The following is a 14,482-nucleotide window of genomic DNA, read 5'->3' on the forward strand; positions in this document are numbered from 1 at the left end:
ATCCCAGCATTGGAAAGGAGAATGAAGGATGAGAAAATTGCATCCTGGTTAAATGAGTGGGTTTAACTCCCTGGCTGATGGGGAGTGGGATGTTGATGGAGAGTTGAACAGGGGACATTACTGGAGAGATTTTCAGAGAGCTCAGCTTCCATGCAGGAACCTATGTGCCAGATTTTCAAGTGCTTAGAGCCCAGCAGCTGAGGTTGTTCCATCAACTTACTTAGAGTTCTGCATGGGAATTGAGCCCTTGGAAAATCTGGCCCCATAGATAGGGCTAAGCTTTGGTGGGTGAAACTCAAAAGGTGTGGAGGTTTGCTCCAGATAAGTTACTACAGAGTCAGAGCTATCCATACCTGCTAGGCCTGATTCTGATTCCACTGAATGAGGTTTACAAAAGAGCCTAAGCAACTCAGGAGCACAAATCCCATTGAAAGCCAAGAGAAGTAGCCTCCTGTCCTGAGACACTGGGATTTCTGGCTTGCACGTGCAAACAATTTCAGAGAGATGACTAGCTGCTAATTCTGGGACAGTCACAGAGGGACACATGGGTTGCTAACAACTGCTTGTTCTTGACTCCTGCAAATCCCCAGCCTTCCGTTCTCTCCATTTCAGCAACAGATGAGCTTATATCAGTGTTTCAATGAATTCTGCCAGCAATTACCTTGGTCCTCATGATGGTTTTGACAGCGGCTTCAAACTCCTCTGAGTTATTGTAGTCCACTGTCCACACATAAGGCTTCCCTATGAAGTCCTCTGCATAGGGGTGTTGGGAGGACACCTGAGAAAGGAAACAAAAAATGAACTATGTGGCATTCCCTGCAGGAGGAGCTGTAGCCACATGCAGTGACCTCCCTGCAGCTAGGCAATGCGAAAGGTGAGCTGATGGCAGCAGGAACAGTGATGAGAGCCAAAGGTGGCTACTGAAACCATTGCATGCACAGATGGACCCAAAATGGAACCTTTAATCCAAACCCACCTGCTCTCTGCCTTTAGGCTGATATTTTAAAACTGCCTAATGGTTTTGGATGTCTAAATCCCGTTAAAATTAAATTTGCAACTAAAGCTGAGCATTCCTGTTTTCAGTGAAGACTCTTCCCCTCACATTTCCAGGTCTGGTGATTGCTTCCCATCAGCAGTCACTTTTCCTTCCTGTAGATCAGGGGTCGGCAACCTTTGGCACGCGGCTCGCCAGGGTAAGAGCCCTGGCAGGCTGGGCTGGTTTGTTTACCTGACGCATCGGCAGGTTCGGTCAATTGTGACTCCCACTGGCTGCGGTTCGCTACTCCGGGCCAATGGGGGTGGCGGGAAGCGGCACGGGCCAAGAGACATGCTGGCCACTGCTTCCTGCAGCCCCCATTGGCCTGGAGCAGCGAACTGTGGCCAGTGGGAGCCATGATCGGCCAAACCTGCTGACGCTGCAGGTAAACAAACCGGCCCAGCCCGCCAGGGCACTTACCCTGGCTAGCCGCGTGCCAAAGGTTGCCGATCCCTGCTGTAGATCAATCTTCTTTCCCTTCCACCCCATGCATTTCTCCTTCATTTAAGCCTTTGCCGTCTGTCGATTCAGCCTCATTGACATTGCTGAAAGGCAGCCAACAGGCACAGGTCGTGTCTTAGGAAGCAGGGCAAAGGGTGGAAGTTGACACCAGACTTTCAAAGGGGTGTGCAGGTCAGACGAAAGAGTCCTGATGCAGAGAAGAGACATTTTCTAAACAGAAAGGAGGATGAAAACTGGCAATGGTAACAAAGGGGCTTTGAAAGCAAGAAGGATGTGACAAAGAGCATTTTATATAATGAGCATTATGCTTTGCCAGATGTGATCATGCTCTCCCAGCCCTTTGCCAGGGGAGAGGAGACACAGTATCCATTAGAGGTGGGGGAACTTGCACACAGATTGATTTTATTTTATTTTATTTTTTTGCCAAATAGCCTTAGGTGAAATTCTCCCCTCTGCAGAGGCGCCAGTGAAATCCCATGAAGCCCATAGGCTTACGGGGTGTCTAGTCCTTGGGCTGGCCTTCTTCCTGGGGGACGGAGTTTAACATTTGTTGGGGGGGATTGCATCATGGGCATTTCGGGTTTCCGTGCTTATCATAACCTCAGTCCCAGATTTGGACCTTAGCGTCCAAAATATGGGGGTTAGCATGAAAACCTCCAAGCTTAGTTACCAGCTTGGACCTGGTACTTGCTGCCACCACCCAAAAAATTAGAGTGTTTTGGGGCACTCTGGTCCCCCTGAAAAACCTTCCCTGGGGACCCCAAGACCCAAATCCCTTGAGTCTCACAACAAAGGGAAATAATCCTTTTTCCCTTCCCCCCTCCAGGTGCTCCTGGAGAGATACACAGACACAAGCTCTGTGAATCCAAACAGAGTGAATCTCCCTCTCTGTTCCCAATCCTGGAAACAAAAAGTACTTTCCTATTCCCCCACAGGGAATACAAAATCAGGCTAGCAATCCAACATACAGATCTCCCCTTGATTTCTTCCTCCCACCAATTCCCTGGTGAGTACAGACTCAATTTCCCTGAAGTAAAGAAAAACTCCAACAGGTCTTAAAAGAAAGCTTTATATAAAAAGAAAGAAAAATACATACAAATGTTCTCTCTGTATTTAGATGATACAATACAGGGTCGATTGCTTAAAAGAATATTGAATAAACAGCCTTATTCAAAAAGAATACAAATCAAAGCACTCCAGCACTTATATTCATGCAAATACCAAAGAAAAGAAACCATATAACTTACTATTTGATCTCTTTGTCCTTACACTTAGAAACAGAAGACTAGAAAGTAGAAACTACTTCTCCAAAGCTCAGAGAAAGCAGGCAGGCAGACAAAAGACTCAGACACTAAATTCCCTCCACCCAAAGTTGAAAAAATCCGGTTTCCTGATTGGTCCTCTGGTCAGGTGCTTCAGGTGAAAGAGACATTAACCCTTAGCTATCTGTTTATGACAGTGCTTCAGCTGCTTTCCAGAGGGAGGCTGGTTTTCTAATCCACTCATGGCACTGCTTATGAATTGAAGCCCAGCTACTAACTCAAAGAAGTCACAGTGGAGGCTTCTTCACAGCAGGATAAAGACTCTGCCCCTTGCCAGCTGCAGGTTGCAATGCAAAGCGAACCTCTGGGTCACAGCATTTCCCAAAGATGCAGAGCCAAAGTAAATCTGGCAGTACATTGAGAAGAAGACAGCATCAGCTGAACCAAAGGGCAGGACCATCCTCGAGCAAACCAATGGACCCAATCCAGGGTAAGCCCCATTCTCCTAACATATAGACCAATCAGCTGGGCTAAAACACAAAACCAAACCAAATATCTACCCTAAAGACCTTCAACTTTCCCATGATCTCAGCCCTGCCCAGAAGGCTGATGTCTCATCCGGTTGACTCCGGAACTCCACCAGAGCAAGCGGCGGTAGCGGAGTTGACACGGGGAGCCACGGACTTCGATCCCGCACCGTGAGGACTCGAGGTAAATCGATCTAAGATACTTCGACTTCAGCTACGCTATTCACGTAGCTGAAGTTGCGTATCTTAGATTGATACCCCCCCAGTGTAGACCAGCTCTGTGATACGTATAATAAAGAGAGGATGGTAATTAATTATCCCTCTCTTCTGTTTCTTTGCTGTCATCAGCACACTTCTCTCTAGTGAGAGCAGCTAAGGATGGCAAGCTCGGCTATTTTAATGACACAAATTAAAAGAAGGAGCAGTGGGGATGATTCCAACACCTTCCATCTCACACACAAACACACTCATGCACTATGCACACTCTCTGTAGTGGTCACTCTGTTCACAGCTTTGTCAAGTTGCTGAATGCGAACTGGGGCCCTCACAACAAAACTTGCATTACGCTAACATCAGCAAAACATGAAGAGGACGCGGGAGGAGAATTAATTCTACAGGAGCCAATTACGGCAGCCCTGCACTGCCTCTGCCTCTTGCCAAAACGAATGGCATGCAAGTGTGCAGCAAGCACACTGTAATGATGACAAATGGGCTGGCTGCCAAGGCAACGGAAGCACCCAACTGCCTGGAGAAGAGTGGTTGCAGAAGATGCAATCCAGTCTGACAGCCAGTGGAAGGGGAGCTGTCAAGGGTGGGGCAGAACACGTTAAGGCGGATTCTAACTCACTTGGTAAGGAACGGTCTCAGACTGAAACAGAAGCTGAAAAAGAGGTCTTTGATGTGGCCATTGGAAGGGCTTTCTCAGTGGGGATGTGGGAATTTACACTGCATTATCCACTTTATTAATAATACAAGGTTCAATTTTCTCAATCCTTTAACTTTTAAAGAGCTCCCGCTGCACTCGGATTAAATTCATAGCCAGCAGCAAGCCCAGGAGAAGAGTTTGCAAAAAAAAAAAAAAAAGAAAGAAAGAAAGAAAGAAAAAATCAGTCTTGTTTTAGAAAACCACAACCAGGAGCAATTCAAGTTCCAATCCCAATTTATCTGGGAGCCTATAACCCCGGGTTTGGGAACGGGAGGGTCAGGCTGCAGTCCGTCTCTTGGGTAACCAATTAGGACATGGTCTGAGATTTTTGCAAAAGCCTCATTGGTCAGGTTTTGTTTTGCAGAGCTGAAATTCAGACCCAGGTCTCATTTTATCCATCATCTCCAGGTCTGGCGAGGGGAGGAATCAGATTGGGAGGGTAAGGTTCTAATCCCACCCACAGCTAACCACACCCCTGAACTGTGGGGAAAGTTTGCATCCAAAGCCTGATTTTTTCAGCTAGTCCAATCCTTTGGTTTGAATCCAAAAGCAAATGCCATGGCTCAGGCCAACCTGCAAAATTCTCATCACACAACATTGCAGAACCACTTGCCTCTCTTGATGTAGGCTTCCCCCTGAAAAATTCATGATTGAGGGAGCTGTGCGGCGGGTTGAAACGAGACTGCAGGAAAACACACCCATTGGCTATCGCTTCCAAAGGGGCAGGACCTTCATAAGGGAATCCAAATCCGATGAAAAGCTGCAAGAAACAAAACCACGAACCCTGGCTAGCTTGAGTGAAGAACACCATCGCTCAGACCCATTGCAATCTCATGCATCAGCAGCTCTGACTCTCCAGTTCACTAATCTGAACGATCTCTCTGGTGCTCAGCTCCGCAGACCTGCAGGCTGATCTAACTGAACTCTAGGTGAAGCTCTTTGTAGTTCAATTCACAATAGCTTAAATGTGTTATAAAGTTCTCCCCAAAATAATGTCTTTATCAAAGCTAAATTGTACACAGTGCACCTTCACCCCTTCATTTATAACAGCGACCATGTCATTAATAGCAATGGAAGTTGCACTTCCTTATATCATGCTTGTATTCATCCTACTGTTTCCACGTTGAAAGCTGCTGGCTTGCTAGATATCTACTCAGAATCATGCCTAAAACAGTAGCAGATCTAGGTGGAACAGCAGCTACATGCCCGAGCTTCTCATGTCTATAGACCTGGTTTTATTTCCTGGTAACAGGATGAAATGAGTTTGGGTATTTAGCGTGCCAGTGGGCATTTGCACATCACGTAATTCAGGCATTGTTGGCAGTCCTTACTCAGGAAAAGCCAAGGGCTGGAATATAATAGGGGGGTTGCATGCCGGCGGGTTGGCAGTGCTGGGGGTGATCTGGGGAGTATGCACTTTGTCTGACGCTAGCAAGTGATATGGTGCTGGGTTCAGGTTGCGATATCAGTACAGAGCATTTCAGGACCTAGTTATGCTACTAATCAGTCAATCCACAGACCTCAAGCTCCTGGACAGAGCTAAGCAAATAGTGACGAAAGTGCTCTGTGAACATTCAGTGGAACCCAACGGCAAACTTTGATGTGACAATGGGTGTGAAGTAATTCACATTTACTTTCCACAAATGCTCAATCTCACAAGCTCTAGTAGAACAACTGCTTGCAAAAAACAAATTTGAACCCCAAAGTATGAATATTTCTCAAGAGACAGTTCCAAATAGTATATTCAATTGTCAAATTTAAAATCCAAAATTTGCACCGTCTTTGGATAGTCACGCGGTATGGTTTCTCTTCTCTGATTGGATGTAATTAATCAACAGAAGGCAAACTACCAATCTGACAATCAATTTGACCATTTGAAATTGGGGCTGTGTAAGCTAGTTTCTCAAGTCATTTATCTGAGTTCTAGCTATGTAAATCACAAGAGTTAGTTACATATGTCACAGTAAAAGTTGCGTATCTGGTTGTAATATTCACAGTTCGAATTACCTGCAGACTAAGAGCTATTTGCTGAAGAAATTAGTGAATGATTTTGAATAACAAATACACTTGAGAATGTTGTGAATTGACCATGGACAATTCGTAAAAGGGGGAAACTAATCAGATAAAATCGCTGTTGCGATTTGCTCAGCTCAGCTCCTGCCTAATTACTGAAGTTGATGTGGCCTGCAAGCAAGGGCTTCAGAGGCACTAGCCTCAGCCTCCTCCAGTTAAAAGAGCTTCAGCTAATGAATTACATTTCTCAAGGCAACTCTAGTCCGCCTGCCCAGCAGCTGGTTATTTTATGGAGGAGAAACGTTGGACTTTGTCAGAAATCCACATGAAAGGGCCACACCCCTATTTTAAGTACCTTGGCTTTTCTCAGAAGCTGCTGGAACTCGTGCTGTGGCAGAAGGCCATGGTTCTTGACAAAAGCTGGGACCTCTGGAGGACGCTGGGTTTCATAATAAACAGTGCCGTGGATCTCCATGTACTTGTTAAGGATGGCCAGGAACTTTTCTTTGCTCTGGGGAAGGAAAGCGAAGAAAATCAGCTGCATGTTAGCTCCAAAAGAGATATATTTGATTCTCAAATGCCAAAATAAAGGGGCATTTCCTTATTCTGATCTCACCATCCTAGTGCCTTTAAGGGTATGTCTCCACTGCAGTGTAGGTTTAAACTCAGGCTCAAGCCTAACTCTCTTTTCATCTTCACACAAATCACGCTGACCCAAGGTCCCAGGATCCACAGGGCTGGAGGGTCCGAGCCTGAGTCAAGCCAGAACCCAGGGTTCCAGCCCTATTGCTTTGCAGTGCAGATGCAGCCCTGCTGCATTTGTGCTCTGGGAGTCTGCCAAAAATATCCCACAATCCATTGGGCTGACTTTCTTTGTTCTCCAGACAATCAAGTTTGGTGGACACTCAAGTTTTCCTGCACTGACCCATGAAGAAAGGGCTAGAGCGGCAACATTTTGGGAGGGCATTAGGAAGCCTGGAATATGGTTGGTCGGATTTGGGTCTGGGTACTGCAGTGTGGACGCTGGAGCCCTGAGCCTGGGCCCAGGTTGGAAGATTCTTAACCTAGCATTGACACTCAGTGTCGACACTCAAGCCCTGGGTTCTCTAACATCTAACCCAGGGCCTGCTGACTTAAATTCCACTTACTCTGGATTTACACTGCAGTGTAGCCATACACTAAACTACCTCCTCTCTAGCAGCGAGGGAGTCTTTACGTACAGGAACTTGTTATTCAGTTTTCCTATTATATATATTCTACTTACAGTTTTTTTTCACTCCATGCATCTGATGAAGTGGGTTTTAACCCACGAAAGCTTATGCCCAAATAAATTTGTTAGTCTCTAAGGTGCCACAAGGACTCCCTCACTATTTTTACTGTTATTCAGGGGAACTCAGTCTGCAGGGCAGGAAATCCCTCTACAGGGAAGGCAGACTTTTAGGATTCCTGGATTGTAAATCAATTTCACTCTCGTTTAATCTCACTGAATGATGCTGAGTTGCTCCTCTTTGACCTGGGTATGAATAAGGGCAAAATCAGTTCCCTGAATCAGATGCGACATACCTGGGCTTTGGATATAGTCAGCCCCACAAAGAGAGTCTGCCTAAGAAATGTCATACTAGAACAGACCAATGGTCTGCCCAGGCCAATAGCCTGGCCCTGACATTAACCAGTAGATGTCACAAAGTCTCAATAATGCAACCTCAGGTTATAACACTGTATCAGTGGCAAGTGGTGGTGAAAGTATATGTTTCTGACCTCATCCAATGATCAGTTTATACACTGAAGCCTGGAGGTTGAGATCCCTTAAAATCTGTATCCCACCTTGTGCAAATGCAAGTGCTATTATTCATATAAACACCTAATCCTCTAAAAAAACCCATAAGATAATTGCCTTAATAAACTACCACATCAGTGAGTTCCACAGGTTAACTGTGTTTATAAAAATAAAAATAAAAAGTATAGTCCTGGCTGTATACAAACTATTCATCTTTCTTCCCAGGACCCTCACCTTCTCCTCCCCTGTAGAACGGCTAACAGAAACAGATAGATTGGATGGATAGTCAGGTAGAAACAAAGGTGTTATCCACGTGAAATGCGTCATTGATCAGAAAGCTCAGCTAGTTCTTTCTCCTTCGCTGAAGTTATTTCAGCAAGACAAAGCAGACAGGCACTTTCTGTTACAGCTGCACCCTATGACCCAAGTGGCCAGCCACTCCAGCTGCAGAATGGCGTCAGTTTTCCATCTACATACATTCATGGCAAAAATGCAAAACTTCAGCATGTTTTATTTTTTAGAAGAATGGGGGGATGGTATGAAGCTGGTTAATCCTAGCGTTCATTTGACATTACCCTTTAAGGATTGCATATAGCTGTTAAGGACTTCATTATTGCTTTATCAAACTAATAGCCCTGCAGATCAATACAGCACCATACAAGAATCCCAAGCATGGATTTCTCTGAGATTATCTTCCCTGCTAGCAACAACAAAAGAGAAACAGCTTTCCCTTTGAATTTAGCTGTGATCAGCACTACACTCGGCAGTGCAGTCATCTCTCTCTCCTCTACTTATTTCCCTCTCCAGGCTCTTTACAAGCCTTGGGAGGAAAAAGAACTTCTCAGCAGCATTAAAAGAAGAAAATAAGCCACAATCTACCTGATTGGAGGGCAGAGGCGAAGGCAGCTGTGAAGGGCTGAGGAATGTGGAAAGCAGGCCGCGGAATGCGGCTGTTCCAATCCACAGAATCCCAGACATGCTCTGCTGATTAACCCACCTGACCTGGGGGCTCAGGGATTTAATGGAAAAGAGGCAATTTATTCATCCCTACTGTCAGAAGCAGCCTCATGGCTGTCAGTTGTATTCAGCTGAAAATCGGCTACCTGGGCACGGGAATGTGTTCTTCTCCCAGCCACTGTCTAATCCTGTGTGCTCCCACAGACACGAACTTTTACTGAGAGAGGAGCGTGGGCCTCTGAGGTAGGATGCCAAGTCTCCCAAGAGGGGTTAGCTAGAGGTTTGGGGCCAGGCCCATCTCCCTTTCTATCCATCTGGCACTCATCTGTGTCTCTTCTCTTCTGGGGGATGTCTCTGCTTTACACCACACTTTGCCCTATCTCTCTCTCTCCCAGGCCCCCACTGTTGCCATCTGGCACACTGGTTGGGACCTTCCTTGGAGGGGTTTGGACTCCAAACTGAACCTGCAGCTGGAGAGAGGCCGAATCCTTTCTCCCCCTATTGTGCCTTCCCTGCCAACCTTGACGCAAGTTTCCCATCACCCCCATTCTCCTCCACGATGCTGCAGCAAAATGGCCAGCAAGTGGTGCTGTTAAGTAACACAGAGCCCAGCTCACTACCTCACTCACTCCCTGTCTGAGAGCTGACAGCGGCCTCCCCTCCAAAGCTCGGACCCTCTGGTATTTCAGGCAACGTCAGAGGATGTGTGGGATTCAGTCTCTCCTCCTTCTGTCCCTACTGGTCCCTGAGACAGCTCCTCTTTCTCCCTCTGTGTCTGTGTCTCTCTCTCTCTGGCTATGGACTTCTTCTCTCCAACTGCACATCCTAGATATTTCCCCCATCTTTCATTCTCAGTAGATTCCCCCATTCTTCATCCTCTGTTCTGGACCTGCTAGCCCTGTGTATGGCATGAAGGAGGCATGCAGCTCAGCAGCCATTGTCCTTGAGTGCCAATTCCAAAGCTATACTCAGGCAAAACTCTCTGATATGAAGTCAGGGCATGTTATTTCCCCGGTAAGCCAGTGCAGCCCAAAGGAACCCTCCACATTCTATGGACTTCTGCCTCTCTCCTTGGGAGCAGGTCTCAGTGTTGCAGACAGATGGGAAAGCGTTGTCTCTCTATCCACTCATTGCAGAACTCTTCCCACACTGTAAGGGCTAAACAGCAGTCCCAGCTCAATAGGCTGCCTGCTCTCTGCTGGCAAGTTTATCATTCCCACAAGGCACAGATCAATTGAACGTCAGGTATTTAGAATCCTCGTGCCTTGCAATGTGAACAATGAGCAACACAAAACGGCATATTTACCAACATTGGAATAGCTGGGACTGAGGTGTGATAAACAACAGAAGCCTAACAAGGAAGGAGCTGTATGTGTGAGTGCAACATTTTATAAAGGACACTGTCTTTTTGTATGCAGCCAAACGGGACAGCACAATTCAGTTGGCAGCTGACTGAATGAGGAGCAAGTTTCTAATCCCAGCTCTGGTGATCTTGGGCAAGTCAGTTCCTCGCAGGGTGACTCAGTTTCCCCATCTGTAAAAGTGTGTGCGGGGGAAGTTATCTACGGATTAGTAGCTGTAGTGTTCATGAAAGGAAGAGTCTGATAACATTCGCAAAAGCCAGCTGTAGTATAGGCAGCTGTTAGGCGTGTTCTCCCTCCAACAGTTCCTGGACTCTTACACCCCACGCTGTCCTGGCGGGGATCTCTAGGAGCACAGTGCTAATCATGCAAGGGGCTCTGCTGAGATCATCAAACTTGTTTTGACCTAATCAGAACTGGAACGCACATGGCCTGATGTAAAGGACTAATGCACTATGCCACTGCACCAGAAAGCCTCTTCCATGCAGTATTGCGTTCTTGTTTACTGAGCACCAACAATGCACTCAGCTCTCTATAATACATAAAATAATGGGCCAGATGCACATTGACACCAGCTGAGGATCTAGCCCAACTGTTGTCCCTGCCCCACAGAGCTTATAGTTGAACAGACAGAAGCCAGGATGCCCTGGAGAATCCAGGGACAGCCAGTACTTAGCAACTATGAGCCAATTCCTGCTTGCCTTACATGAGCCCACTTCAGCAAAGCATTCAAGCATGTACGTAAGCCCCTCGCTATTCAGCAAAGCACTTGAGCGTGTTCTTAGCATTAGGCATGAGCGTCAGTGTTTGTTGAGAAAGGAGGGACTGCTGAACTGGAGCCACTAGTGGTCTCACTGTTTGCAATACTCCTATGACTAAAGTAAACAGGATTTGGTCCTACTTGACAGGAGAGAGCACACTCCATGTCTAGCTAGCACAAAAGTGTTCTGAAGATTTTAGGTTATTAAAAAATCTCTTAATGTATGTTTTAAACCTCCTACAAAATACCCCTTGAGATTTACTACATTGTACAGCCCCTCTCCCGTGCACTTTTACATTAAACGTCAGAGCAGAGTTTAGAAACAATGACACATGGGGAGTGGGGATGTTCCAGAATCTGGGAATGAGAGGCATCCGAGAAAAATAATTTTCACATTGAAATCTAGTGGTGACGGAGGGCAGGTCTACACTACCACTTCTGTCGATCTAACTTACACCCCTCAGGGGTGTGAAAAAGACCCCCACCCCCCGCCAAGTGATGCAAGTTACAGCGACCCAAGCACTGTCTACACTGGCGCTAGGTTGGTGGGAGACGCTCTCCTGCCGACACAGCTTCTGCCTCTCGTGGAGGTGGAGTAATCATGCCGACAGGAGAGCGCTTTCCCTGGCAGCACACAGCATCTTCAGCAGACATTCTACAGCAGCGCAACTGCATCAGCGCAGCTGCGTCAGTGTAGCGCTTCTAGTGTAGACTTGCCCTGAGTCTCAAAATGTTTTGATTTCAGGTCTGGATGAAATAAGCATGCAGATGCTTATCTGCAGCTTAATCCAAATAATCTGAACTGCTTTGGCTGACAAAACTGAGCTGGAAATCAGATGTATATGGGCTTTCTTCCTTATTAATGCTTCTGCTCCTGGTGCTAGATGGAAGCTGGAAGTTCAGAGGACAAACAATGAGGAAGGGTGGGAAGTTCATCAAATGTTTCTGAACTTCAAAAAGATTCTGTTTGAGAGACTGTATTTGATCCTGGGTTTATCAGTACTTGGCTTGTCTGCAGGACATAAATGCTACAACTCAAGAGTAATACTTTGCATTTATATTGCATTGTGCAACTCTAGGCCTTAGGGCATCATTAGTCTTGTGTCATAGATGGGGGAACAGGGCACAGAAAGGGGGCCTGGTTTGTCCAATGTCACACAGAATGTTTAATGTCAAATCCAGGTCTCCTGAGTCCCACCCATCTCCAGCTTCTTGGACCACACGGACCCTACACTACCTACCCAGTGCTAGATTGTACAGGCCGGTGAGTATGACAGGCAGCCAACATCTTGGTCAACACACTGGGAATTGAACCGGGGGCCTCCGGAACTGCTGCTAAAGTGCCAGAGTTAGCAGCTTGTAACAATGTCTATCTTCTGTGGATCAGCACAGAGGTGGACTTGTCACATATACCCACTGGGTTACCTGAGTACTTGCTAATCGGAGGAAACCCACTGGGCCTGATTTTCATTCACACCAAGGCCTCTCTTCATGCTCTGGCCACGTAAAATGGGCACTCTTTCCCTTCACACCCATATTAAACTCTTAAACTCACCACACAGGCTCTACTCGCCTGATTCTCCATTGGTGCACAATATGTTGTCACTTAGAGTGGTGGGTGTAACAGCGAACCAAACCACAACAGGACTCCTTTACACGCATTTTGCACAGGTGTGAGGAACTATACAAGGTGCAGGACTGTGAAGAATCAGGAGGCAGGTATTTCTACCGTGAGATATCACAGCTGCCCAATCCTGACTGGTAACTAGGGGTGGTGGACCAAGTAAGTGGTCCTGATCCACCTCACAGACTGGGGGTTCTGGGATCCAGAGTTTGGATCCAGGCCGCTTTCTCCTGGGAAGCAAATTGATGGGGCGCTATTCCATGGACCTTTTACGGCAGCTGGTTCCCGACAGTGAAAGAGTTTTAATAACATTTATTTACAAATCTGTAAGAAGCAAAGAGGAGTGAGACAATGAGAAATCAATGTAGCCCGCAGAGCGAGGCAAATGTTGGAATCACTCACTGTGAGGGAGGGTGTTAGTAGCCGAGGGAGGGTGTTAGTAGCCATGAATATTTCTGTGCCAAAAAAGGATTAAGGCAAAGAGCTGTCATTCACAAAAGGGGAAAAGGGAGCGGGGAGCGGGGAAGCCTAGCCATCAGCAAAAGGTCTCCTTACTGCAAGACTGTGCAGCAAGACAGAAAGTGCGTGCTGGGAAACTTCTAAATACATGTAATTGTTGCAAGGATTTATATATTTGCACTGCAATTGTGTGTTTTGAAAGGAGGGTTTGTTGCAGATATATGCTGCTCTATGGAACTGCAAACTGCAGCATCCAGAACAGGCTGTGAGGACAGATTCAGTGGTGCTGGTAAGAGAAAGGGTGGGCATGGCGAAGAAGAGAACCCAGCACAGTATCAAGCTATAAACACCCACTGGTAGCAGTGCAGGTTTAACCTACAGACAATGCGAGCTCAATTGCAGATATACATTTTCTATTGATAATTTATATTTAGTCTGAAACGCACCATTAAAAAAGGGAATAGGTTAGAGTAATACAATACCTGTAACTGGAACATCCCATGGAAGTGCATGGAAGAAAAAAATCAAGAGAGGGTGATAATTAGTTCCTGCTTATGGATAATAGAAGCAAAAGCATTGAGCATACTCCAGACAAAAGAGAGAGGAGCTCAGGCCACCCCCAATAACCAATGCCACTGCTGGCCACACAAGAGACGGTAGGGCTGTCTTTTTTTAAGAGGGTGTGACTGTTGAGCGGTGTTATAGCAGTGCTATTCATCTCCCGAGCGATGAAGTGGTGTTGGAACAGGAAGTCAGTTGTCTCGCTCAGGGATGGAGTAGCGGAAAAGAGTTTTGCACCTGCAGGCCACAGGCACATATCTGACCCATGTCTGTGGTGACTAAAAGTTGTTGCCAGCTGATGAGGAGAGGCAGTGTGGTTCAGTGGCTACTGCCCTGGACTAGTACTTAGGAAACCTAAATTGTATTCCTGCCTGAGCCCGACCTGCTACGTGACCTTGCACAAGTAACTTCCCCTCTCTCTTTTCTCCTCCGTCTGTCTTGTCCATTTAGATTGTAAACTCTTTGGGGCAGGGACTGGCTCTGACTCTGTGCACTGTGTCCTGCTTGGGGCCTCTGCATGTGATTACAATACAAATACTAACAAGAAAGATATGCTACAACTAGATGGTGTCAGTTCAGCTCCTAAATAGCGAGTGTCCAGACCTTAACTGGTCCCATGGTTGGAAGCTGAGCCACTTCATAAGATGCCTGGGATACTCATTCTGTTTCAATGTGGCTCACTCACTTCCATAGTGTTATACTAAATCATACCAATGGGTCCATCTAGGCCAGGATCCTGCCGCCGACAGGGGCCAGCG

The 14,482-nt window shown here is 46.5% G+C and overlaps 2 protein-coding genes across 4 annotated transcripts in view; one reads left to right on the plus strand and one right to left on the minus strand.

Moving 5' to 3' along the window:
• Positions 1–14,482, plus strand: part of MXRA7 (matrix remodeling associated 7) — an 836,957-nt gene that overhangs the window by 475,796 nt on the left and 346,679 nt on the right. The window lies entirely within an intron of this gene.
• The window catches only part of MGAT5B (alpha-1,6-mannosylglycoprotein 6-beta-N-acetylglucosaminyltransferase B), a 176,082-nt gene that overhangs the window by 38,112 nt on the left and 123,488 nt on the right, over positions 1–14,482 (minus strand). For all 3 annotated transcript variants that reach the window (XR_007768724.1, XM_050919257.1, XM_050919256.1), the window contains exons 12-14: positions 6,581–6,736; positions 4,826–4,972; positions 662–778 (exon numbers count right to left, since the gene is read on the minus strand). Coding sequence is in view for 2 of the 3 variants with exons in the window: in XM_050919257.1 (XP_050775214.1) it covers positions 662–778; positions 4,826–4,972; positions 6,581–6,736 (420 nt within the window). In the remaining variant the exon portion in view is untranslated. The remainder of the gene's footprint in view (positions 1–661; positions 779–4,825; positions 4,973–6,580; positions 6,737–14,482) is intronic.

This window comes from Gopherus flavomarginatus, chromosome 12, assembly GCF_025201925.1.
Source record: "Gopherus flavomarginatus isolate rGopFla2 chromosome 12, rGopFla2.mat.asm, whole genome shotgun sequence".
NCBI classification, from domain to species: domain Eukaryota; kingdom Metazoa; phylum Chordata; order Testudines; family Testudinidae; genus Gopherus; species Gopherus flavomarginatus.